The sequence below is a fragment of the Octopus bimaculoides genome, chromosome 29, assembly GCF_046866305.1.
Source record: "Octopus bimaculoides isolate indiv1 chromosome 29, ASM4686630v1, whole genome shotgun sequence".
In the NCBI taxonomy this organism is placed as follows: Eukaryota; Metazoa; Mollusca; class Cephalopoda; order Octopoda; family Octopodidae; genus Octopus; species Octopus bimaculoides.
The window spans coordinates 18,964,513-18,989,401 of NC_142956.1; the positions used below are offsets into that span (position 1 = coordinate 18,964,513).

Genomic DNA, 24,889 nt, shown 5'->3' on the forward strand with positions numbered 1-24,889 from the left:
TAGGGTCAGGGTTAGGGTTAGGGTTTGAGTTAGGGTTAGGTTTACCCTGTGGATCTATATAAAAACGGGGGGGGGGGATCGAAATTCTGAAATTGAGATTTTTGAAAAATTTTTTCCAGAATCGGATTCTCCATGGTCTGAAACATAGGATTCCGTAAAAAAAAAAAAATTTTAAAGTGGGGGTATACCCAGATTACATATACTCCATCTCCACCAACGTTTCTAGTCTGAAGTGGAAATGAACGGTTGTTTTGTCTGTTTCTGTATGCGTTATAGTAAAAGGAGCACTGCAGCTCCTGGCCCCTAAAAAGAAAAACGAAAAAAAGACAAGTCTAAAAGGTGTAAAAAAAAAATGTGGAAAACGAATATGAAAACTAAAAGAACCATATTTCGGATTGAGTGTTATCGCAGTTTTGTAAGATTTGGTTATTTCTCGCATGCACCTCTGGCCAGCACATAGAAGAAATAATTTTTTGTAACTAAACACTTTCAGATTTCATTTGAAAATCATTTAAACAAATTTAATTTAAAACAACATTTACTCTTGGCGTTTTTAAGAAAATTTATTATTTTCGAAGTGATTTCATGTTAAAGTTGTCATATTTCGGTAATTTTAACCAATCAATGACGTCTATTGAGATGAAAACAATTACTGCTGTGGATTGTCAACAAGACGTTCTGGCGGTGTAATGGGATCTTTTCCCTTGAATAAAATTACTGCCGTTGTTTGTCAACAACAACTATCGGCGGTACTGTTATTTGACATCGTTCGTGAGTTTGTACTGGTTTTAGCTGCAGGGTTAGGGTTAGGGTTTTAGAATTAGGGTTACGGTTTTAGGGTTAGGGTTAGGGTTTTAGGATTAGGGTTAGGGTTTTAGAGTTAGGGTTAGGGTTATGGAAAAATGTGAGAAATGAAGAAATTGGAGGGGGAGAGGGCAAAAATGTCTTTCCGAAAATAGTAGGGATGTATCGATGTACAGTTAAGTTAGGTCTATGAGAGAATGATTTACCACAAGATTTGACAATGCATATTTTCTCTCTGGTATGAACATGTTCATGTATAGTTAAAACATCATTTTCAAAACTGAATTACCACAGGTATTGCAATGTTATGGCTTCTCTCCTATATGTGTGTGTTTGTGTCTAGTCAAAGCACACATTTGAGAGAATGACTACCACAGATATCACAATATGGCTTCTCTCCTGTATGAATAAATTTGAGTCTTTTTAAGTAACTGACATCAGAAAATAATTTCTCCAGGATGTATCCAATTGTGATTAGTTACATCAACATTTTTAGTGAATAATTTACCACAGGTATCACAACAATCTGGCTTCTGGCCTGTGTGAATATATGTGTGACAAGCTTAAGTGCTATTTCCAGAAAATGATTTATATATATATATATATAACTGATATGTCTTTTTCCCAGTATGAATACGTTTATTGGCTATTGCAAAACAAAGATTTTCCATCAATATCACAATGATATGGCTTCTCTCCTGAATGAATGTCTGTGATTCGTCAAGTGACTACTTTGAGAGAATAATTTTTACCACACATATCAGTGATATGGTTTCTCCCTTGTATAAATACATTTGTGACTAGTTCCAGAAAAGGATTTACCACAGATACCACAATCATATGGTTTCTCACCTGTATGAATATGTTTGTGCCTAGTCATGTTACTATTTCTGGAGAATGATTTACCACAGATACCACAGTGATATTGTTTTTCCCCAATATGAATGCTTTTGTGTTTAGCTAAATTATTATTTTGAGAGAATGATTTACCACAGATATCACAATGATATGGTTTCTCTCCTGTATGACTACGTTTGTGTTTAGTCACAATGCTACTTTCAGAAAATGATTTACCACAAATATCACAATGATATGGCTTCTCTCCTGTATGTGTCCGTCTGTGTTTAATTAAGACATTCTTGTAAGAGAATGATTTACCACAGATATCGCAATGATATGGCTTCTCTCCTGTATGAATGCGTTTGTGTTGAGTTAAACTGCTACTTGCAGAAAATGACTTACCACAGATATCACAGTCATATGGTTTTTCCCCAGTATGAATACGTTTGTGAATAGTCAAGGCACCACTTTGAGAAAATGATTTACCACAAATATCACAAGGATATGGCTTCTCTCCAGTATGTGTACGTTTGTGTGATGTCAACTCACCACTTTGTGAGAATGATTTACCACAAATATCACAATGATATGGCTTCTCTCCTGTATGCGTAGGTCTGTGCTTAGTCAAGTCACCACTCTGAGTGAATGATTTACCACAGGTATTGCAATGATATGGCTTCTCTCCTATATGAACACCTTTGTGAATAGTCAAGACACTCTTTCCAGACAATGATTTACCACAGACGTCACAGTCATGTGGTTTTTCCCCAGTATGAATACGTCTATGACTAGTTAAGGCACCACTTTGAGAGAATGATTTACCACAGATATCACAATGATATGGCTTCTCTCCTGTATGTGTACGTTTGTGTATATTCAAGTTCCCACTCTGAAAGAATGATTTACCACAGATATTACAATGATATGGCTTTACTCCAGTATGAATACATTTGTGACAAGTCAATTGACCACTTGTGTAGAATGATTTGCCACAAATATCACAATGAAATAGCTTCTCTCCAGCATGTGTACATTTGTGTTTAGTCAAGTCACTTCTTCCAGAGAATGATTTACCACAGACATCACAGGAATACAGTTTTTCACTTGTATTAGGGTTTTCAGATTTAGTTAAATTATTCATTATGAAAGAATATCTATATAAATAGGATGATGTATTGATGAAGGCTCCTTATAAATATATCGTCTTCTTTAGTTTGATGAAAGTTGATAAAAATATCAAAGGCACATTTGATTGAAGAACTTTCTTTTACGACAACTTGATGTGATATTCTGAAAAAGGAAAAGAAGCAGAAAGATTAAGAGGATAGTTAAATGATACAGTAATTCAACATTTTATAACATCAACATTGTCATCCGCTTAATGTCAATGTCTGCAAGGGTCAGAGTTCATTTAGACATTGAAAAACTGGCATACCTACACAAGTGTGCTACACCCTAAATTTGTTTCTTCCGAGCGAGATCGTTGTAGGTACCCCTGGGCTGGCTCTTGTGCGGGTGACACATCAAATGCACCATTTTGAGCGTGACCGTCGCCAGTGCCGCCTGGCTGGCCTTTGTGGGTTTTTCGAGAGGGATCGTTGCCAGTGCCCCTGGGCTGGCTCTTGTGCGGGTGGCACATGGAGTGCACCATTTTGGGCGTGGCCATTGCCGGTGCCAGTACCGCCTGACTGGCCTTCGTGCGGGTGACACGTAAAAGCACCCACTACACTCTCTGAGTGGTTGGCGTTAGGAAAGGCATCCAGCTGTAGAAACTTTGCCAGATCAGATTGGAGCCTGGTGTAGCCATCTGGTTTCACCAGTCCTCAGTCAAATCGTCCAACCCATGCTAGCATGGAAAGCGGACGTTAAACGATGAAACGATTATGATATCTTTCAAAAACAATCAATGTTTGATATGTCTAAGACGAGGGAACATATTTTCTCAATCTTTCTATGTGATTACTGTAACTTCGAAGGGTTCTGTTATGTACGGGTAGAATCATTAGCATGCTGGACAAAATGCTTAACAGCATATCATTCAGCTTGTCGGTGTGTTGTTTATTTTGCTTCGATCGGTGACACACTTTGAGGGCGAGTACGATCAGCCATTTAAGTCTCCAGACGGCTCTCCTGTCCAAACTGAAGTCCCTTCTCTGTGGACCAACTTGCTAGCTGAGTTGGTCGTACTCGTATGTGCCGCTGCTCCTGTTCTCTTCTACTTCTCTACTAGAAACGTTTACTTTGGAATTTACTTCTATTGAGAAAAAAAAATCGTGTGCATGTTATTTTTAACGAAAGTTTTCTTATGACGGCTTCTCTTCACTGTCTAGAAATCTACGGATGCACATACGCACATAATAGAGAAAAATGAAACAAATATGGACGACTTGCTCCGAAACACCACCGAGTGGGGAACGCTTCTCAAAAATAACCTGCAGTTGTTTCCTTCAAAATTCCTACTTGCTCGAAATGTACATACATCAAGGTATATTTGTAGAAAATTTCACGAAAAAATATTAATTTTCCTGGAAGTTAAGAATTTAAGTGGACTCTGTTGGAATTTCCGAAAATTGTCCCCCACCCCCATTCCAAAACACTTTCACCGGAAATTGTATATTTGGATTCTACATAGTAAATACTATATGCATAGAAAATTTCATTAAAAAATATTCATTTTTCTGAAAGTTATGACCTCCCAAAGTCTGGGGGGTAAAACCCTGTAGTTATGCCTATTTTAGCTATTTTTTGTTTGTTTTGTTTTTTATGTGTACATGGTAGTCTCATTTTCATAAAGTGTGCTCTGCAGTCCATGCTATGTAATTGGAAATCTCAGCGCTTTATGGGTTAAGACGAGGAAATATATTTTCCCAATGATGTTATCGCTTCGAAATAATTACTGTAACATCGAGAGGTTGACATAATTCTATTATTTACATTATTATCAACACCATAACAGCCTTAAAGTAAATCTTTGTCAACTTACCGTATTATGATATAAACGAGTCAGTGACCGGCTATAAATCACACTAATTAGTAATTTAATTGCAGTGTTGTATAAGTTATTTCCCTTGATGTAATTCGTTTATTCAATTCTTCGATAAATGGCCTTACTGACTTGTTCGTTTCGTTCCAGTCTTTTTCTTTGTCCCATTTCAAATTTTCATATGATTGTTTTAACAAAGTCTACTTAACATTATTCCTACCTCTATACTCCACTCTGGTGGAGTCGCGCAATGGCCCAGTGGTTAGGGCAGCGGACTCGCGGTTTCGATTCCCAGACCGGACTTTGTGTTTATTGAGCGAAAACACCTAAAAGCTCCGGCAGGGGATGGTGGCGAACCCTGCTGTACTCTTCCACCTCAACTTTCTCTCTCTTTCTTCCTGTTGTGCCTGTAATTCAAAGGGTCAGCCTTGTCACACTGTGTCATGCTGAATATCCCCGAGAATTACGTTAAGGGTACACGTGTCTGTGGAGTGCTCAGCCACTTGCACGTTAATTTCACGAGCAGGCTGTTCCGTTGATCGGATCAACTGGATACCTCGACGTCGTGCCAACAAACTCCACTCTGATTTAACGATAACTGCTCCTCTATTCCATTTCGTAATCCTCACACGTCTTCTTGGGACTCCCTCTTTCACAGGTTTCAGCCACTTTCAATGATCAGCACTTCTTTATACAGCTGTCCTTATTCATACACAGCACACATCCAAACCAGCGTAATCTTCTCTCTTGCATGCTACATTTGATTCCTCATGCCCAACTTTTCCCTCAATACATTTGAACTTTGCCATACATATACACTGATGTTGCACATACTAGCTTCACCACTACACTAACAGAGTCACCAAGTTCATGGCAAGAGAATAACCTCCAAAACTGGGAATGGGGAAATAGTATCTAAGAAGTGTGACTCTGTGCCAGTTGAGATATTCAATTCATAGAGGAGACACTGTCTCGATATCGATTAACAAAACAAACACAAAACAGTTACAGTTTAACTTTTTATTCAGTATTCTTTAGAAAAAAATTCCTAAAAATCCAACCACAGGTATTTTCAGTAATCAAGTTATCTCAGAGTCAATATTTTTACAGATGATGACAAATTTGAGGTTCGCAGTGACAATACTGAAATTAATGAAGGAAAAAACACTGTGTTTTAGCAGACAAAATAGTCTTAATTCTTGTCATGTAATAAATCTTAACATTGAGGCATTTACACTTGCGTGTGAAAGGATGCGTCTTTTATGAGAAAATGATTTGCCGCAGAAGTCACATCAGGATGGCTTGGCTCCTATAGGAATGAGTTCATGTACAGTAAAGTTAGGTCTATGAGAAAATGATTAACCATAAGTATTACAAAGACATAGTTTCTCTCTCATATAAACATGTTTGTGTATAGTTCAAACACCATTTTCAGAAACAGAATTACCACAGATTTGCAATGTTATGCCTTCTCCCCTGTATGCGTAAGTCTGTGTTTAGTCAAGACACTTATTTGGGAGAGTGATTTACCACAGATATCACAATGATATGGCTTATCTCCTGAGTGAATATGTTTGTTTAGTTACGCTACTATTTTGAGAAAACGATTTACCACAGACATTACAGTCATATGGTTTTTCTCTTCGATGAATATGTTTATAATTTTTTACTACTTGTATCACACTGTATGTGTACATTTGTGTTTAGTCAAGTGAATATTTTGAGAGAATGATTTACCACAGATATTACAATGATATGGCTTCTCACCTGTATGCGTACGTCTGTGTTTAGTTACAGAATGTCTTTCAGAGAATGATTTACCACAGATATCACAATGATATGGCTTCTTTCAGGTATGTGTACGTTTGTGTATCGTTAAGTGCGCACTTTGTGCGAATGATTTACCACATACATCACAATGATATGGCTTCTCTCCGGTATGTGTGCGCTTGTGTATCGTCAACTTACAAGTTTGTGAGAAGGATTTACCACACACATCGCAATTATATGGTTTCTCTCCTGTATGCATACGTTTATGTTGAGTCAAGGCACTACTTCGAGAGAATGATTTCCCACAGATATCACAGTGATAGGGCTTCTCTCCTGTATGTGAACGTTTGTGACTAGTTACGTCACCTCTTCTAGAGAATGGTTTACCACACATATCGCAATGATATGGCTTCTCTCCTGTATGTGTAAGATTGTGTTTAGTCAAGTGACCGTTCTGAGAGAATGATTTACCACAAATATCACAATGATAGGGTTTCTCTCCTGTATGCAAACGTTTGTGCCTAGTCAACGTAGTACTATCAGAGTATGATTTACCACAGATATCGCAATGACATGGCTTCTCCCCGGTATGTGTACGTTTGTGTGTAGTCAAGCACCCACTATAGGAGAATGATTTACTACAGATATCGCAATGATATGGTTTCTCTCCGGTATGTGTACGTTTGTGAATAATCAAGACACTACTTCGAGAGAATGATTTACCACAGGTATTGCAATGATATGGTTTTACTCCAGTATGAATGCGTTTGTGACGAGTCAATTGACCACTTGTGTAGAATGATTTGCCACAAATATCACAATGATATGGCTTCTCTCCTGTATGTGTACGTTTGTGTGATATCAATTGACTACCTCCGGAGAATGATTTACCACAAATATCACAATGATATGGCTTCTCTCCTGTATGTGTACGTTTGTGTGATGTCAACTCACCACTTTGTGAGAATGATTTACCACAAATATCACAATGATAGGGCTTCTCTCCTGTATGTGTACGTTTGTGTGATGTCAATTGACTACTTCCAGAGAATGATTTACCACAAATATTGCAATGATAGGGCTTCTCTCCTGTATGTGTACGTTTGTGTGATGTCAATTGACTACTTCCAGAGAATGATTTACCACAAATATCGCAATTATATGGTTTCTCTCCTGTATGTGTACGTTTGTGACTAATCAAGGTACCAATTCGAAAGAATGATTTACCACAGGTATTGCAATGATATGGTTTTACTCCAGCGTGAATATATTTGTGATAAGTCAATTGACCACGACTGTAGAATGATTTGCCACAAATATCACAATGAAATGGCTTCTCTCCTGTATGTTTACGTTTGTGTGCTGTCCAGGCACCACTGTCAGAGAATGATTTACCACAAGTATCACAATGATATGGCTTCTCTCCTGTATGTGTACGTTTGTGCTTAGTCAAGTGATATCTTACAGAGAATGATTTACCACAGATATCACAATGATATGGCTTCTCTCCTGTATGTGTTCGGTTGTGCCTAGTCAAGTGACCACTTTCAGAGAATGATTTACCACAAATATCACAATGATATGGCTTCTCTCCAGTATGTGTACGTTTGTGTCCAGTCAGTGTACCACGTAGAGAGTATGATTTACCACAGATATCGCAATTATATGGTTTCTCTCCTGTATGTGTACGTTTATGTGTAGTCAAGGCACTACTTTGATAGAATGATTTACCACAGATATCACAATGATGCGTCTTCTTTCCTGTATGTGTAAGTTTGTGTATTCTCAAGTGACTACTTCCAGAGAATGATTTACCACATATATCGCAATGATATGGCTTCTCTCCTGTATGTCTATGCTTGTGTGTAGTCAAGTGACCGTTCTTAGAGAATGATTTACCACAGATATCGCAATTATATGGCTTCTCTCCTGTATGTGTACGTTTGTGTGTAGTCAAGTCACCATTTCCACAGAATGATTTACCACAGATATCGCAATGATACGGCTTCTCTCCGGTATGTGTACGTTTGTGTCTTGTCAAGGCACTATTATGAGAGAATGATTTACCACAGATATCACAATGATATGGCTTCTCTCCTGTATGTGTAAGATTGTGTTTAGTCAAATGATAACTCTGAGAGAACGATTTACCACAGATATTACAATGATATGGCTTTTCTCCAGTATGAATACGTTTGTGACAAGTCACTTGACCACTTGTGTAGAATGATTTGCCACAAATATCACAATGATATGGCTTCTCTCCTGTATGTATACGTCTGTGTGCTGTCAAGTGACTACTTGTAGAGAATGATTTACCACAGATATCGCAATGATATGGCTTCTCTCCGGTATGTGTACGTTTGTGTATATTCAACGCACTAATACAAGAGAATGATTTACTGCAGATATTACAGTGATATGGTTTCTCTCCTGCAACAGTGTTTTTTGGTTTAGTTAAATCATTCATTATGAGAGAATAACTTTCCATACGTATTCCAATGAAAGTGTCTTTTTCATTTCTATGAATGTGTTTGGGTTCAGTTGAATCACTATTTTCAGAGAATGATTTAATGCTATGTTTCGTTCAGCTGTGATCTTATTTAACACCTAAATCAACAGGGGAAAACTGTCAACTCCTTTGTAAAGGTATCCAAGCTTAATTAACCTGTAAAGCAATCATCTCCTCTATATTCCAGACAGCAACGACACGAAATTGCACGAAAATCCATTATCCAGAAGAAATATTTTGCAATATTCTTTCATAGATTTTTCTTCATATAAAGAGGTCGATGTATTGATGAATGTCCTTATAGATATCTCGTTTTCCTTTAGTCAATAAAGGTTGATGAAAATATCAAAGGCACATCTGAATGAAGAAATTTCTTTTCTGTCAACAGGATGTGATATTCTGAAATAAAGAAAAAGAAACAGTAAGCTAAAGAGGATAATGAAACGACATAATAATTCAACATTGTAAATATTACAACATTAACATTGTCATCCGTTTAATAACTATGTTTGCATGGATCATAGTCCAATGGGGCATTGAAACTTTTACAACATTCTGTATATAAATGAATTGTTTCTACCTTTCTCTCTCTAATTCATTATCTCTTTCACTTTTCTAGGACTAAATTATACATATATATCATTCCTGCATGTGAACCACTAATACAGCCCCTTTACTCTTCTCTTTTTCTCATCCCTCTCTCTCGAAAAGTGCATGCTTGAAACATCAAAAACTTCACCATTTTACCTGAGTGTTACACTAATACACCTGCTTGTCATTCCCTCACATGCCTCGGTGTTTTGTTTTGTTTACATGTGAACCATACACACACATATGTGCGAATGAGTGAATATGTGTGTGTGCATGTATATATATATATATGGGAAGAGCCGTTTTAACGATGCGTCCTGCCCAGCTCTTCGAATCGCCGGTGTTAAAACGGGGGTAGCTGATGAAGAAGAATGTTCTCTATGTGGCTTGTGTTTTCTCGTCTTTGTTTTGTTTGCAATGTCCTGTACCCAGATATGCACCTATACATACAGGTGGATGTCGGTATGTACATACCTGTATATATATATGCATATACTCATTTACTATATATATATATATATATACAGTTTTAGGGAAAAGAACCAAGTTTCAAGAACTCATCGATGAAAATCCACCATCACATATAGAAAAATTAATAAGTAAAAGCACAATAAATGAGTATAATATAAAACAAAGTAAATATCATAAGATAAAGATAGTAAAATATCATAAGATAAGATACTATCTTTATCTTATGATATTCACTTTGTTTTATATTATACTCATTTATTGTGCTTTTAATTATTAATTTTTCTATATGTGATGGTGGATTTTCATCGATGAGTTTTTACCTATAATTTTGGATTTTGTCCCTAATATTATTATTATATATATATATATGTTTACACACATATGTGAGTGTACATATATATATATATATATATATATATATATATATATATATATATATCTTATATAAAATAGACCTGTCTGTGTGTGTGTATTCGCTTTTCACGCAAAAAATGGTTGCGCAAATTGCTTCCATATTTGGGATGCATGAATAATTTGTCCTTGGATACATAATACTGTCTACTTTATTTATTTTTTTTTTTTTTAAATAAATAATATTGCTTTATATTTATGATTCACTTCTTAGAAACAGTTACTCAGTGTCAACTTCCGGTATTGACATAGCAACGGCAAAAAATTTTCTGTTTTCATTTGCAAAGTCATTCACTCTCTAATTTAATAAACAAGGGTTTTAGATGCTGCAATGCAGACCGGCAGTCAGCAGATAAATAAAACTTAACCAAATATTACACCTGGAGGAACAATAAATGGCACAAGAACTTCAAGAGACAAAGCATGACATCACAGACTCGGTTACGTTTGTGAATGAACGTGAAACTAAGCTTCTTCCAGAATGATGCTCTGCATTTGATCGAATTCTTTGCATTTTATTATTATTTTTTTTGGTATTACGAATTCAGAATTGATTTCCCAATTGAAGAATAAACCGAATTTGGAATAAAAATACATAATTTCCTTTATATCACAAGTAACAGTTAATCATAAGTTCTCATAAACAATAGATCAACATTTCTGTTTGGAAGTTCTTATTTAAGACGAGCAAATATATTTTCCCAATGTTATGTTTTCGATTCGAAATAATTACTGTAACATTGAGAAGTTCACATAATACTATTATTTAAATGATTATTAGTATTATTATTATTATTATTATTATTACCATTACAACCTTAAAGTAAATCTTTGTCAACTTACCGTATTCAGAAACAAACAGCGAATCAGTGATCGGTAATTGATTACACTAATTAATTATTTAATTGAACGGAGACGGAAATGTTCCAGTAGTTATTTTTCTTGATATAATTGGATTTCTTCGACACGCCTACAGATAAGCTCATGGAGGCACAATGGCCCAGTGGTTAGTGCAGCGGACTCGCAGTCATAGAATCGCGGTTTCGATTCCCAGACCGGGCGTTGTGAGTGTTTATTGAGGCTCCGGCAGGGGATGGTGGCGAACCCTGCTGTACTTTTCCACCACAACTTTCTCTCACGCTTTCTTCCTGTTCCTGTTGTACCTGTAATTCAAAGCCTTGTCACGCTGAATATCCCCTGGTACAAATGGCGTCCCTCCAAACCAGAAAGAAGACGCTTGAAAGTGAAACTGTTGAAGTAGAGCCATCTATTGAAGATTTGAAGAAATACAATCATATAAAGGGAAGTAACTTCTACAACACTTCAAGCAAGGTCCAATTAAATTATTAATTAAGGTGATTGAATTACCGATCACTAACTCGTTGTTTATATCCGAATACGGTAAGTTGACAAAGATTTACTTTAAGGCTGTAATGGTGTTGATAATACTACTAATAATAATAATGTAAATGATAGAATTATGTGAACCTTTCGATCGTAAAGTAATTATTTCGAAGTGAAAATATATTTCCTCGTCTTTAATAACTTACAAAGTGAAATGTTGATCTGTTGTTTATGAAAATCTATGATCGATTGTTATGTGTGATATACAGGAAATTAATTTGTAAAATGAGTGTAATGTGGCATGATTAATAAGTGAAATGAGAGGAAACCGATTGAATAATACCAAATTAATGAATGTTGACCTGTTGTTTATGAGGCATTGATAAAACGGTAAGTCGACACAGATTTATTTTAATAGTAATGATGGTGATTGTTTCAAATTTTGGCCCAGGGCCAGCATTATTTTACGAAATAGATGAAAGAGATGTAAACAAAGTTGATCCGATCAACGGAACAGCCTGCTCGTGAAATTAACGTGCAAGTGGCTGAGCACTCCACAGACACGTGTACCCTTAACGTAGTTCTCAGGGATATTCAGCGTGACACAGAGTGTGACAAGGCTGACCCTTTGAATTACAGGCACAACAGAAACAGGAAGAAAGAGTGAGAGAAAGTTGTGGTGGAAGAGTACAGCAGGGTTCGCCACCATCCCCTACCGAAGCCTCGTGGAGCTTTTTAGGTGTTTTCGCTCAATAAACACTCACAACGCCCGGTCTGGGAATCGAAACCGCGAGTCCGCTGCCCTAACCACTAGGCCATTGCGCCTCCACACTGTTATCATATAGAAGTAAAAACATTGTGAAAATATGCTCCCTCGTCTTAGATATGTGAAACATTGATTTTTCTGAAAAATAGGAAACAAATACAGTGCGTAGCACAATTGTGTAGGTATGCCAGTCTTTCAATGCCTCAATTAACTCCGACCCCTGCAAAGATTGACATTAAATGAGTGATTGTGTTGATGTTGTAATATTTGCAATGTTAAATTACTATGTCATTTAACCATCCTCTTTATCTTACTGCTTCTTTTCCTATTTCAGAATATTACATCCTGTTGACGTAAAAGGAATTTCTTCATTCAGATGTGCCTTTGATATTTTTATCAACTTTCATCAAACTAAAGAAAGATGATCAATTTATAAGGAGCATTCATCAATAAATCAACCTCTTTATATAAATATTCTCTCATAATGAATAATTCAACTAAACCTAAAAACCCTGATACAAGAGAGAAGCCATATTCCTGTGATATCCGTGGTAAATCATTCTCAGGAAGGAGTGACTTGACTAAACACAAATGTACACATACTGGAGAGAAGCCATATCATTGTGATATCTGTGGTAAATCGTTTTCTCAAAATGGCCACTTGACTAGTCACACACGTATTCATACAGGTGAGAAGCCATACCACTGTGATATCTGTGGTCAATCATTTACTGAAAACGGTTGCCTGACTAAACACAAACGTATTCATACAGGTGAGAAACCATATCAATGTGATATATGTGGTAAATCAGCCTCTGACAGGGGTGGCTTGACTAAGCACCTGCGCATTCACACTGGAGAGAAACCATATCATTGTGATACCTGTGGTAAATCATTCTCTTGTAATAGTCACTTGACAAATCATAAACGCAGTCATACTGGGGAAAAACCATATAACTGTGATATCTGCGGTAAATCATTCTCTCAAAGGCATGACTTGACTAAACACCAACGCATTCACACTGGAGAGAAACCATATCACTGTGATACCTGTGGTAAATCATTCTCTTGTAATGGTCACTTGATTAATCACAAACGTACTCATACAGGAGAGAAGCCATATCGTTGTAACATCTGTGGTAAATCATTTTCTGAAAATAGCACTTTAACTAGTCACATACGTATTCATACAGGAGAGAAGCCATATCATTGTGTTATCTGTGGTAAGTCATTCTCTCAAAATAGTAACTTGATTAATCACAAACGTACTCATACTGGGGAAAAACCATATCAGTGTGATATCTGTGGTAAAGCATTTTCTCAAAATAACACTGTAACTAGTCACATACGTATACATACAGGAGAGAAGCCATATCATTGTGATATCTGTGGTAAATCATTTTCTCAAAATAGTAACTTGACTAATCACAAACGTATTCATACTGGGAAATAACTATAGTGTGATACTTATAGTTAATTATTTTCTGAATCCAGTCACTTGAAATCACACAAACATAGTCATGCTAGGGCACCGACATGAAAAATTTTTAGTCAAATCTCTCAACCTCAGTCCTTTTTTTTTTTTTCTTTTCTTTTGCTGAACCGCAAGGTTAGAGAGATGTAAACACACCAGAGATTTTCAAGCGATCAGAGTGGGACACACACACACGCATATGTGTATGCAAAGGGCGTATGTCAGTATCCGTCTACCAAATCCACCTACAAGGCTTTAATCGGCCTGGGGCTATACTACAAGACACCTGTTCAAAATGCCACGCAGTGGGACTGAGCCCCAAACTATGTGGTTTGGAAGCAAGCTTCTTACCACACACACACACACACACCCTACAAATTACACAAATTATCTTTTACATGGTTCCAGTGTTTCTGGTAAAATATATGACTACACTTTGTTAAAATAATCTGGTGAGAATTTGAAAACTCTTGAGGTTGTTGATAAAATGGGACAAAGAAAAACACTGAAACGAAACCAATCATTCAAGAAATATAATCATATCAAAGGAACTAATTTCAGCAACACTTCAACCCCGATCCAATTAAATTGTTAATTAAGGTGCTTAATTACCGATCATTGACTCGTCATTTATATCCGAATACGGTAAGTTGACAAAGATTTACTGTAAGGCTGTAATTGTGATAATAATACTACTAATAATAATAATGTAAATGATAGAATTATGTGAACCTTTCGATCGTAAAGTAATTATTTCGAAGCAGAATCATGACGACATGAGGAAAATATATTTTCTGATCGTATAATATATTTTCTGAGCCATTGCGCTTCCAGTTACAGTAACTATATAGAAGGCAAAACACAACATTGGGAAAATATGCTTCATCATCTTAGAATTATTATTTTGATTAAAACAAAAGAACAAAACAAAGACCCGGGGTTGAGTGTTACATGCAATACAAAGTAAATATATTAAAGATTTGGTGGTTTAATGGTAATTGAGAACTGTTATACGTACTTTAAATTTAATTAATGCATAATGAGAGAAAAATTCTCTAATTAATTTTGATGCAATAACTTCAAATCCGTCTGTTTGACTTCATAAACGTGCACCACCGAATTTGTTTCCTCGTCAACTCATGAAATAAATTTGGGTCCTATTCAAGAAGAGTGGTCCCGGTGCGCGCACTTGCGCATCCGAGCTAGCTAGTCGTGACTAGTCGATCCTACAACGACTATCTAGCGCGAATGGGCTAAACGTGTATGAGGGTTTTTTTTTAAACAAAATAAATAAAACACAAAGTAAATATATTTTTTTTTGTTGAATCTTCCCCATCTTACTCTTAAAACGTCGTTTTACGTTCTTCCAGGGTGTATTTTGGTGTCACATCTATTTCAGTAATTCCATTGTACGACGCACTCCAACAATCAGAATATATAGTCGTCCCCAAAATTTCGGGCCTTGTGGCTAGAGTAGAAAAGAATATATACAATGTTGAATTGTTTTGTTATGTAACTGTCTTCTTTATCATAGTTTCTTTTTCTATTTCAGAATACCACATCATTGATATTTTCATCAACTTTTATTAACTAAAGGAATATGATATATCTCTAAGGACATTCATCAATACATCAAGCTTTCTATATAAAGAAAAATCTATGAAAAAATATGGCGAAATATTTCTTCTGGACGATGGAATTAACAGCAGCAATTTCATGCAATTACTTTCTGGAATATAGAGGAGTTGATTGCTTTACAGGTTAATTAAGCTTGAATAAACCTTACAAAGAAGTTGATGGTTTTCACCTACTTCTGTAAATTATTCTATGCAAATAGCGACTCAACTGAACACGAAACACATTCAGAGATAACAAGGAAACTATCGTTGTTATATGTGTGATAAATTATTCTCTCATAATGAATCATTTAACTAAACCAAAAAACCCTGATGTAGCAGAGAAACCATATTCCTGTTGTATCTGTGGTAAATCATTCTCTCAAAGTGGTCACTTGGCTAAACACAAGCGTACACATACAAGAGGGAAACCATATCATTGTGATATCTGTGGTAAATCATTTTCTCGACGTGATACCTTGACTACACACAAACGTACACATACCGGAGAGAAATCATATCGTTGTGATATCTGTGGTAAATCATTCTCTGAAAGTGGTAACTTGACCAGACACAAATTTACACATACAGGAGAGAAGTCATATCATTGTGATATTTGTGGTAAATCATTCTCTCAAAGTGGGGACTTAACTAGACACAAACATACACATACAGGAGTGAAGGCATATCATTGTAATATCTGTGGTAAATTATTCTCTAGAAATAATCATTTGACTAGTCACAAACGTATTCATACTGGCGAAAAGCCATATCAGTGTGAAATTTGTGGTAAATCATTCTCTAGAAATATTTATTTGAAGAGTCATAATCGTATTCATACAGGAGAAAAACCATGTTATTGTGACATTTGTGGTAAATCATCCTCTGAAATTAGTGCCTTGAGTAGACACAAACGTACACATACAGGAGAGAAGCCATATCATTGTGATACTTGTGGTAAATCATTCTCTGAAAGTGGTGCCTTGACTAGACACACACGCATTCATACAGGAGAGAGGCCATATCATTGTGATATCTGTGGTAAATCATTCTCTGAATGTGGTGCCTTGACTAGTCACAAACGCATTCATACAGGAGAGAGGCCATATCATTGTAATATCTGTGGTAAATCATTCTCTCATAGTGGAGACTTGTTTAAGCACAGACCTACACATACAGGAGAGAAGCCATATCATTGTGATATTTGTGGTAAATCATTCTCAGCAAGTAGCAATTTAACTTGTCACATACGTATTCATACTGGGGAAAAACCATTTCACTGCGATATCTGTGATAAATCATTTTCTAAAAATGATGGTTTAACTAGTCACAAACGTGTTCATACAGGAGAGAAGCCATATCACTGTGATATCTGTGGTAAATCATTCTCTCAAACGAGTGCCTTAAGTAGACACAAACAGGCACATACTAGGGAGAAGTCATAACATTCCAATACCTAGTTTTCTTTTGAAGATGGTGTTTTAACTATACATGAACATGTTCATACTTGAGATAAACTATGTCCTTATGATATCTGTGGTAAATCATTCTCTCATAAATCTATTATATATGCCGATGTATCAGACGACCCATAGCATTTCCATTCAAATGCTGGCTTTACAGCTATACTTGCTGTATCAGACTACCCCGAGTTTTCATGGAAAGCAGTTTGAGCACCAAAGGCACAAGCTTCATGGCTAAAGGGGTCGGGTGAGTTGTAGTTTCCCCAGTGACTCCTCAAACCTCTGCTTTTCTTGTGTTTCAGTAGCATTTTAAATATGTTTCAATCAGTAAACTTTGTATGCAATAATTCTGCAGTTTTGGTTTTAAAATTTATCCTGTTCTTTTCAAAAAGTGGCAAAATATTGTAAATTACCAACTATAATAAACATCAAATGTATCTTGCTGATGTAAACAACCACAGTGACGTGACTAAGGCGTTGGTTATTTTATAGTAACTAACATGGTGTCAGGTAAACTATAATAACACCATTTACTTGAAACAGATTTACTTATAATGTGTATAATATTATATTCTGATATATTAAAACTGTTGTTATAAAATACACTGCTAGTATTTTCTTTAATTTGTGAATCTTGTCTTGCTTCATGAAACTATTGGTAGGACTGTGTTCAAATTGTTTGCACCAGTTTCTGATCCACTCTATACTGATTCATTGGATTACACCAGTAGGTACGTGTATAATATTAATATTTGGGTATTAAAGATGACATGTATACTGAATACATTTATTACAGAATCATACATATATGCAACCATGTAATATACTAATTCAAGATACTTGAAAAGCAAATTAAGCAATTAATGTGCGGGTAGCACATAAAATACACCATTTTGAGCGTGGCCATTGCCAGTACCGCCTGACTGGCCTTCGTGCGGGTGACACGTAAAAGCACCCACTACACTCTCTGAGTGGTTGGTGTTAGGAAGGGCATCCAGCTGTAGAAACTCTGCCAAATCAGATTGGAGCCTGGTGTAGCCATCTGGTTTCACCAGTCCTCAGTCAAATCGTCCAACCCATGCTAGCATGGAAAGCAGACGTTAAACGACGATGATGATGATGATGGGGACTCTGGTCTACATTAAGCTCGGGAGAGTAAGATGGACGGGTGAGCAGATAGATGATTGTGTGAGCGAGATTAGAAGGTTGGCGGGTTTAGCAGGGTTTACTGGAACAGCGATGGGGAGGATGGTGAACTTGGCTTTTATGAGCAGATTCCCCGATCATGTTTCATATCAGCATCAGATGCCGGGCATCAAAACAATGTCGGTAGGAGAAATGATAGATAAAATGCGAGTATTGACTCAAAACAACACACGAACGTATTGTAACAGTGACAGCAGATACGAGTAGAATGAGGAGGCAGGTAGCGAACATCAACAAAAGCAGTATATTGAGGTCTGCACATGGTTAGGGAACGTGTGGAACCCAAACAAAGTATGGTGTGTTAACAATGCGGGCAATCTGGGCACATAGGCACTATTGCAAGCAGCAAGACGAGAAAAGAGAAATTATTGCGCAGCTAGTTCCCTTCACGACCAAGTGACAGCTCACTTCTAATAGGGTTTCTGGTGTGGGCGAAGGAATAGTAACCCTTTATGGATATGGGTTGTAGGACCACTCTCATAATCAGGAGAATGGTCAAAGTAGCTGGAGAGGAAACCTCACTCATAGAACAGTAGATTTCAGGGAGATCAAATGTAGGGGAGTCAGCGTAGTGGAACTGAAGATACAGGGGTCAATGTTGAAGCTACAGGTGATTGTAGCGTAGATGATGAACGGCTTCAACTTAGTAGCCAGAATGGACGATTGTACGTTTGAGCAGCATGAAGCGACTGTGCAGCAAAGGCCAATGTTTTAGTACAAACTGAGACACACAGAGGTGGAAGCGGATATATTTGTACGGGTCGAGAATGAGGTGAGGGTGGCACCCCGGAATTCTTGTGTGGGGCACTACCCAAGGCCTGATAACAGGTAAACTATTGACAATAAATTCACTGCAGGCTACCTAATGAGCTGGTCTGCAGAGATGGGGGTCCGAGAATTCAGATGGCCGATCAGGTATGTAGAGATGGGACTTTCTATTAGGAAGGAGATGAGATCTGAGAATTTAGTTTGGCCTCACAGCTTGTAGCTAATTCAAGCGGAATAAACAACACTCTGACACACTTTTGTTCCTGGTTATTTCTGTGTATAGTTTAAGGAAGCTATACTCGGTTCATAACACAGTAGGAAACGGGTAACTGTGACCGCGATTAATAGTCAGAATGATATCTCGGTGGATAGAATGCCGCGGCATGTGTTGGATATTCGAAGGGTGATTAGCTCTAACGATGATGAAGGGAAAGGAGAAGCCAGCCCCATGACTCTACGGAAATCTCAATGGGAATGCCGCCCCCAAATGAATTGAGGATTATGAAGCAGAATACAAGAGCAGTCACCGTTAGATCAATGGGTGAGTGTACAAGGAAGATAATGGGCTATCTTTCGATTTGATGTGAGGAAACATCAAGTGATAGCACATGGGTTTTGTTTACATCTAATCGGTTAACCCTAGGACGTTTCCTCACATCAAATCGAAAGATAGCCAGAAAATGACAGGAGAAGAATAACGAAGCAACAGGTTGAAGACGGCCATCACCTAATGGGATTTGGACGTGGTCAAGTTATGTGCTGGAAGCGGTTGTAGAGCAGAATATATGAGTACACTTCGTTAAGATAATCTGGTTAAATTATCGTCAAGATAATCTGGTTAAAACTTGAAGGGGAAGTTATTGGCAGAATGGGACAAAGAAAACTGGAACGAATCCAGCTAATCAATGGAGCCATCTATTGGAATATTGCATAAATACAATCGTATCAAGGGAAATAACTATTGCAGCACTTCGACCTCTGCAATTAAATAGTGTGATTAATTACCGATCACTGAGTCGCTGTTTATTTCTGATTAAGGTAAGTTGACAAAGACTTACTTTAAGGTTGTAATGGGGATAATAATGCAAATATCCCTGAGAACTACGTAAAGGGTACACGTGTCTGTGGAGTACTCAGCCACTTACACGTTAATTTCACGAGCAGGCTGTTCCATTGATCGGATCAACTGGAACCTCCGACGTCGAAAGCGACGGAGTACCAACAACAGCAACAAAATGGCTGGACAAAGTTCAAAAGGTAATCTTATTCTCATTAATCATTAAGTGCTGAGAGAAAAAAACAGCACACTTCAAATATTCTTCAAGCTGGTGCCCCAGCATGGCCGGAGCCCAATAACTGAAACAAGTAAAAAGCATGGGGAGTTATATAAAAAATTTTAAAAGATGTGGCTGTTATTTCTAGCGTGCACTGGTTGAAAATCATTTCAAAAATTTCTGGGCTTGTCACATTAGACTAAAATTTCTTCAAGGTAGTGCCCCAGCATGGCCACAGTGTAATGACCAAAACAAATGAAAGGTGAAACAACGAGAAATGTGTGGGGTGTATGTTCATTTTCACACTTTAACTATAGGGCTTTTGTCTTACATATGTTATCGTATATGATACACACACATGCCCTTACAAAACATAGACACACATTGAGGGATACGCATGCGTAGACACATACAATAGGAATACAAAATGGCTGATAGTTAGCAAGGTGAGATACACATAAGAAAGAAGACAGCAAAGGACCACTGATGAGGTCACAGAAGTGTGACGAAAGAACTCTGGCCGAAATAGGATTAATGTAATATAAAGCTGAAGCAAATTAACACCAAATATACAGTGCGTGTGTTTTTATTGGCTAAACTGGCAATATGACCATCCCCAAGTACAACAACATATATATATATATATATATATATATATATATATATATATATATATTTCATTTCATTTCATTTCAAAGTTTCAGCTCAGAGCTGCGGCCATGCTGATATGTATGTATGTATGTATGTATGTGTGTGTAAACATATATATATGTACAAAGACATCTGTATATATGTGTGTGTGAGTGTATATATATGCACACATAAGTGATTGTTTAGTGGCTGTAGTTACATGTTTTATACGTGAATTAGCTATGTACATATGAGTGTGTGTATGCATATATATTCGTGTATATAGGTGTTTATGTGTCTGTGTGCTTATGTCAGTGTAACTGTGGGTACATAGGAGAGCTATCCATGGCTCTACATTAATGTTCTACTGTTTAAGCGAAGTAGGTTGTTGGCACTCCGTCGCTTACGACGTCGAGGGTTCCAGTTGATCCGATCAAAGGAACAGCCTGCTCGTGAAATTAACGTGCAAGTGGCTGAGCACTTCACAGACACGTGTACCCTTAACGCAGTTCTCGGGGATATTCAGCGTGACACATTGTGACAAGGGTGGCCCTTTGAATTACAGGCACATCAGAAACAGGAAGAGTGAGAGAAAGTTGTGGTGGAAGAGTACAGCAGGGTTCGCCACCATCCCCTGCCGGAGCCTCTTGGGGCTTTTAGGTGTTATCACTCAATTAACACTCACAATGCTCAGTCTTGGAATCGAAACCACGATCCTATGACCGCGAGTTCACTGCGCTAACCACTGGGCCATTGCACCTCCACAAACGAAGTAGGAACACTAAGGTTAGAGGATGATGATGATGATGAAAACACAATAAAGACCAAATTAATGTCACATAAAAATTTTATTCCTTATTCCCATTCTTTTATGTCTTACTCCTGTATGCGTCAGTTTGTGTCTGGTCAAGGTACAAGTTAGAGAGAATGATTTGCGACAAATATCTCAATGATATGGCTTCTCTCCTGTATGTGTAAGATTGTGTTTAGACAACTGACCGTTCTGAGAGAATGATTTACCACAAATATCACAATGTTATGGCTTTTCTCCTGTATGTGTAAGATTGTGTTTAGACAACTGACCGTTCTGAGAGAATGATTTACCACAAATATCACAATGTTATGGCTTTTCTCCTGTATGTGTAAGATTGTGTTTAGACAACTGACCGTTCTGAGAGAATGATTTACCACAAAAATCACAATGATAGGGCTTCTCTCCTGTATATGTCATTTTGTGTGTGGTCAAGGTACAAGTTTGAGAGAATGATTTACCACAAATATCACAATGATAGGGTTTCTCTCCTGTATGCATAAGTTTGTGTCTAGTGAAGGTACCAATTAGAGAAAATGATTTACCACAGATGTCACAATGATAGGGCTTCTCTCCTGTATGTGTGCGGATGTGCTTAGTTAAGTAACTACTCTCAGAGAATGATTTACCACAGATTTTGCAATGATATGGCTTCTCTCCTGTATAAGGGTTTTTTGGTGTAGTTAAATGATTCATCGTGAGAGAATAATTCGTCATACATATCAAAATGATAGCATTTTTTTCATTTCTATGAATATATTTTTGTTCAGTTGAGTCTCTATTTTCAGGCAATAATTTAATGTTGTTTCTTTTATCTGAGATCTTGTTTAATATGTAAATCAGGATGTGAAAACTGTCCACTCCTTTGTAAAGTTATCCAAGCTTAATTAACCTGTAAAGCAATCACCTCCTCTATATTCCAGACAGCAAAGACTTGAAATTGTTGCTGCTAATTCCATCGTCCAGAAGAAATATTTCGCAGTATTTTGTCATAGACTTTCTTCAGATAAAGAGGTTGATGTATTGATGAATGCTACTTATAAATATATCGTCTTCCTTTAGTCAATAAAAGCTGAAAGAAACTAAGATAAAGAAGACAGTTAAATGACATAACAAATCAAGATTGCAAATATTCTTTTCTACTCTAATAACAAGACCCAAAATTTGTGGGGAGGGGCGAGACAATTAGATCGACCGCAGTATGCAACTGGTACTCAATATATCGACCTCGTAAAGATGAACATAAAGACAGCGGAGACTGTCATTTATTTAATGTCAATGTTTCCAGTGGTCAGAATCCATTGAAGCATGGAAAGATTTACTGCCTGACACGAAACTGTGCCGATGGCACGTAATAAGCAGCATTTGAGTGTGGTTGCCTAGGCAGCAGAAGATGAACGGTTGTTTCCGTGACGACTCGACGGTTCACTTCGGATATCTCCGTGACCTTCGTTACGGCTGCTAAAACGGGAGGAGGAGAAGAAAGCTAACGGGTTGTGTGTGCGTGCCTCTTCTTGACTCTGTGTGTGTGTATGTGCCTGCTTGTTCTTGTCTCTGTGTATGTGCGTGTTTAAGCACGCACAGACGCACAGAGGCAGACACACACACACAGGAACAAGCGCACACACACGCACGCACAACGCATTAGCTTTCTTCTCCCCCTTCCATTTCAGCAATTGTCAGGTAGACATCCGAAACATGCCTCTGTTTCTATGTGTGCGAACGTGCTCGTTCTTGCCACTGTGTCTGTGTGTCCGTTGTTGTTCTTGCATCTACGTCTGCGTGTGTGTGTGTGCTTAATCTAGCCTCTGTGTCTGTGTGTCCGTGCTGCTTTTTGCTTCTGTGTCTGTGTGCGTGCTTGTTCTTGCTTCTGCGTCTGCATGTGCGTGTGTGCTTGTTCTTACCTCTATGTGACTCGGAAATGAAAATCCAAAAAATATACGGAAATGGGTTTAAAACAATGTGTAGGAAATGATTATGAAAAAAAAAAAGGTGCACAAAGCAATAAGAGGGTGGGGAAAGGACTTCGGAAAATTCACAAGATCCGAATTTCGTGGGTCAAGATGTATGGGTTAATGTTTAGTTTGGTGAAGGTTATGTATTTAACGTTATATTGTAAGCATGCAAGGTAAAAAGAAAAGTTCATTTCGACCTGTAAGTGTGTACACGTTCTCGTAGTAGTAACCCACAGATAAAGATAGAATGATGTTATAAGAGAAAAGAAATTCAGTTAATAAAAGTTATAGAATCGAGGGATTTTTGTGTCTCATAACTTTCTTTCTCCTTTTGTCCCCTAATGGTTGCTGTCACTGCGTTTTCACCTACTCCCTTCTTCGATAATAGAATTCGTTGGAAGTCTGTGATATCTATTCTAGCTATTGCTGAAATGGAAGAGGTTAGAAGGGTCAAGTGGCGAAGGCATTCTATTGCTTAGCTAAGGCATCTGGCAAATTTAACTGCTGTCACAGAAAAACTATTGTTTTCACATAAGAAAAGATCTTTTGAAGTGTTAATTGAAATTTGGCTATCTTTTTTTAAGAAATGCACTTTTGAAGGGGAGGTGCGAAAGTGCATCAGCCCCTTTCTTCACACGTATTTTAAGATGACATTTTATAGAGTGTGGATTACATAAGAATGAAAAATCAAAGAACTTTGAAAACGAAGTGGTAACAAACCATTTTAGTCAATGTGTATTAAAACAATATCTTATACATACCTACTAAAATGACTGGATATATAGATCACAGGATGTATAAGACCTACGCTGCAAAACAGTTTTGTTCTTCAGCAATTTTTCACACCAACATTTTAAGTGCTTAACAAGTAGACTTCGATTTCTTGTGGAGAGAGAGAAGGAGAGAGTGAATGAGCAAAGGTATGTTTTGTCTTCACACCCTGAACTGCTTTATCTACCAACGTACTGTCAATTTGAATAGCTGGTCCCTCTGTTGGGGACCAGCGATGACAGTTACTTGTGGATATATGCATAACTGGAAGGACAAATCCCTTTTTGGCTTTAGTTAATATGTATATATCTGTGTACACTGTGGGTACATAGGTGAGCTATCCATGGCTCAAATTGATGTTTTACTATTTAAATGAGATAGGACCACTAAGGTTAAAGGAAGATGATGATGAAAACACAAGAAAGACCA

At 37.3% G+C, this 24,889-nt stretch overlaps 5 protein-coding genes across 9 annotated transcripts in view; 2 read left to right on the forward strand and 3 right to left on the reverse strand.

Annotated features, from left to right (window-relative positions):
• Window positions 1–544: 544 nt before the first annotated feature.
• LOC106882145 (uncharacterized) lies at window positions 545–5,479 on the reverse strand. Its single transcript, XM_052978018.2, has 2 exons — window positions 4,628–5,479; window positions 545–2,934 (listed from the first exon to the last, which is right to left on the reverse strand). The coding sequence occupies exon 2, from the start codon at window positions 2,783–2,785 to the stop codon at window positions 1,565–1,567; it is 1,221 nt and encodes a 406-aa protein (XP_052833978.2). The 5' UTR covers window positions 2,786–2,934; window positions 4,628–5,479; the 3' UTR covers window positions 545–1,564.
• A 153-nt stretch (window positions 5,480–5,632) lies between these two features.
• On the reverse strand, window positions 5,633–24,736 carry LOC128247003 (uncharacterized). 3 transcript variants are annotated; one of them, XM_089344988.1, is made up of 2 exons: window positions 24,451–24,736; window positions 5,633–9,308 (listed from the first exon to the last, which is right to left on the reverse strand). In XM_089344988.1, the coding sequence occupies exon 2, from the start codon at window positions 8,886–8,888 to the stop codon at window positions 6,477–6,479; it is 2,412 nt and encodes an 803-aa protein (XP_089201114.1). In that variant the 5' UTR covers window positions 8,889–9,308; window positions 24,451–24,736; the 3' UTR covers window positions 5,633–6,476. The 3 variants fall into 3 exon arrangements, with proteins under 3 accessions (XP_089201114.1, XP_089201113.1, XP_052833991.1); XM_089344987.1 differs by lacking the exon at window positions 24,451–24,736 and adding an exon at window positions 14,985–15,121; XM_052978031.2 differs by lacking the exon at window positions 24,451–24,736 and adding an exon at window positions 11,226–11,363.
• Window positions 11,649–17,648, forward strand: LOC106882147 (uncharacterized). 3 transcript variants are annotated; one of them, XM_089345097.1, is made up of 3 exons: window positions 11,649–11,783; window positions 12,827–14,611; window positions 15,519–17,648. In XM_089345097.1, exon 3 carries the CDS (start codon window positions 15,885–15,887, stop codon window positions 17,025–17,027), a length of 1,143 nt encoding a protein of 380 aa, XP_089201223.1. In that variant the 5' UTR covers window positions 11,649–11,783; window positions 12,827–14,611; window positions 15,519–15,884; the 3' UTR covers window positions 17,028–17,648. The 3 variants fall into 3 exon arrangements, with proteins under 3 accessions (XP_089201223.1, XP_089201224.1, XP_089201225.1); XM_089345098.1 differs by lacking the exon at window positions 11,649–11,783 and adding an exon at window positions 11,990–12,116; XM_089345099.1 differs by lacking the exons at window positions 11,649–11,783; window positions 12,827–14,611 and adding an exon at window positions 15,173–15,268.
• The window catches only part of LOC106876534 (uncharacterized), a 123,893-nt gene continuing 119,012 nt past the window's right edge, over window positions 20,009–24,889 (forward strand). Inside the window, exon 1 of the mRNA XM_089345045.1 lies at window positions 20,009–20,276. The gene's annotated coding sequence lies outside the window, so the exon portion shown is untranslated. The remainder of the gene's footprint in view (window positions 20,277–24,889) is intronic.
• LOC149130412 (uncharacterized) lies at window positions 21,753–24,443 on the reverse strand. The gene has a single exon (XM_089345133.1). It carries the CDS (start codon window positions 22,449–22,451, stop codon window positions 22,044–22,046), a length of 408 nt encoding a protein of 135 aa, XP_089201259.1. The 5' UTR covers window positions 22,452–24,443; the 3' UTR covers window positions 21,753–22,043.

Excerpts from the sequence above, each read along its gene's own strand:
- LOC128247003 (XM_089344988.1), bottom strand. The coding sequence starts at position 8,888 with ATGGAAAGTTATTCTCTCATAATGAATGATTTAACTAAACCAAAAAAC.
- LOC106882147 (XM_089345097.1), top strand. The coding sequence starts at position 15,885 with ATGAATCATTTAACTAAACCAAAAAACCCTGATGTAGCAGAGAAACCA.
- LOC106882145 (XM_052978018.2), bottom strand. The coding sequence starts at position 2,785 with ATGAATAATTTAACTAAATCTGAAAACCCTAATACAAGTGAAAAACTG.
- LOC149130412 (XM_089345133.1), bottom strand. The coding sequence starts at position 22,451 with ATGACGAATTATTCTCTCACGATGAATCATTTAACTACACCAAAAAAC.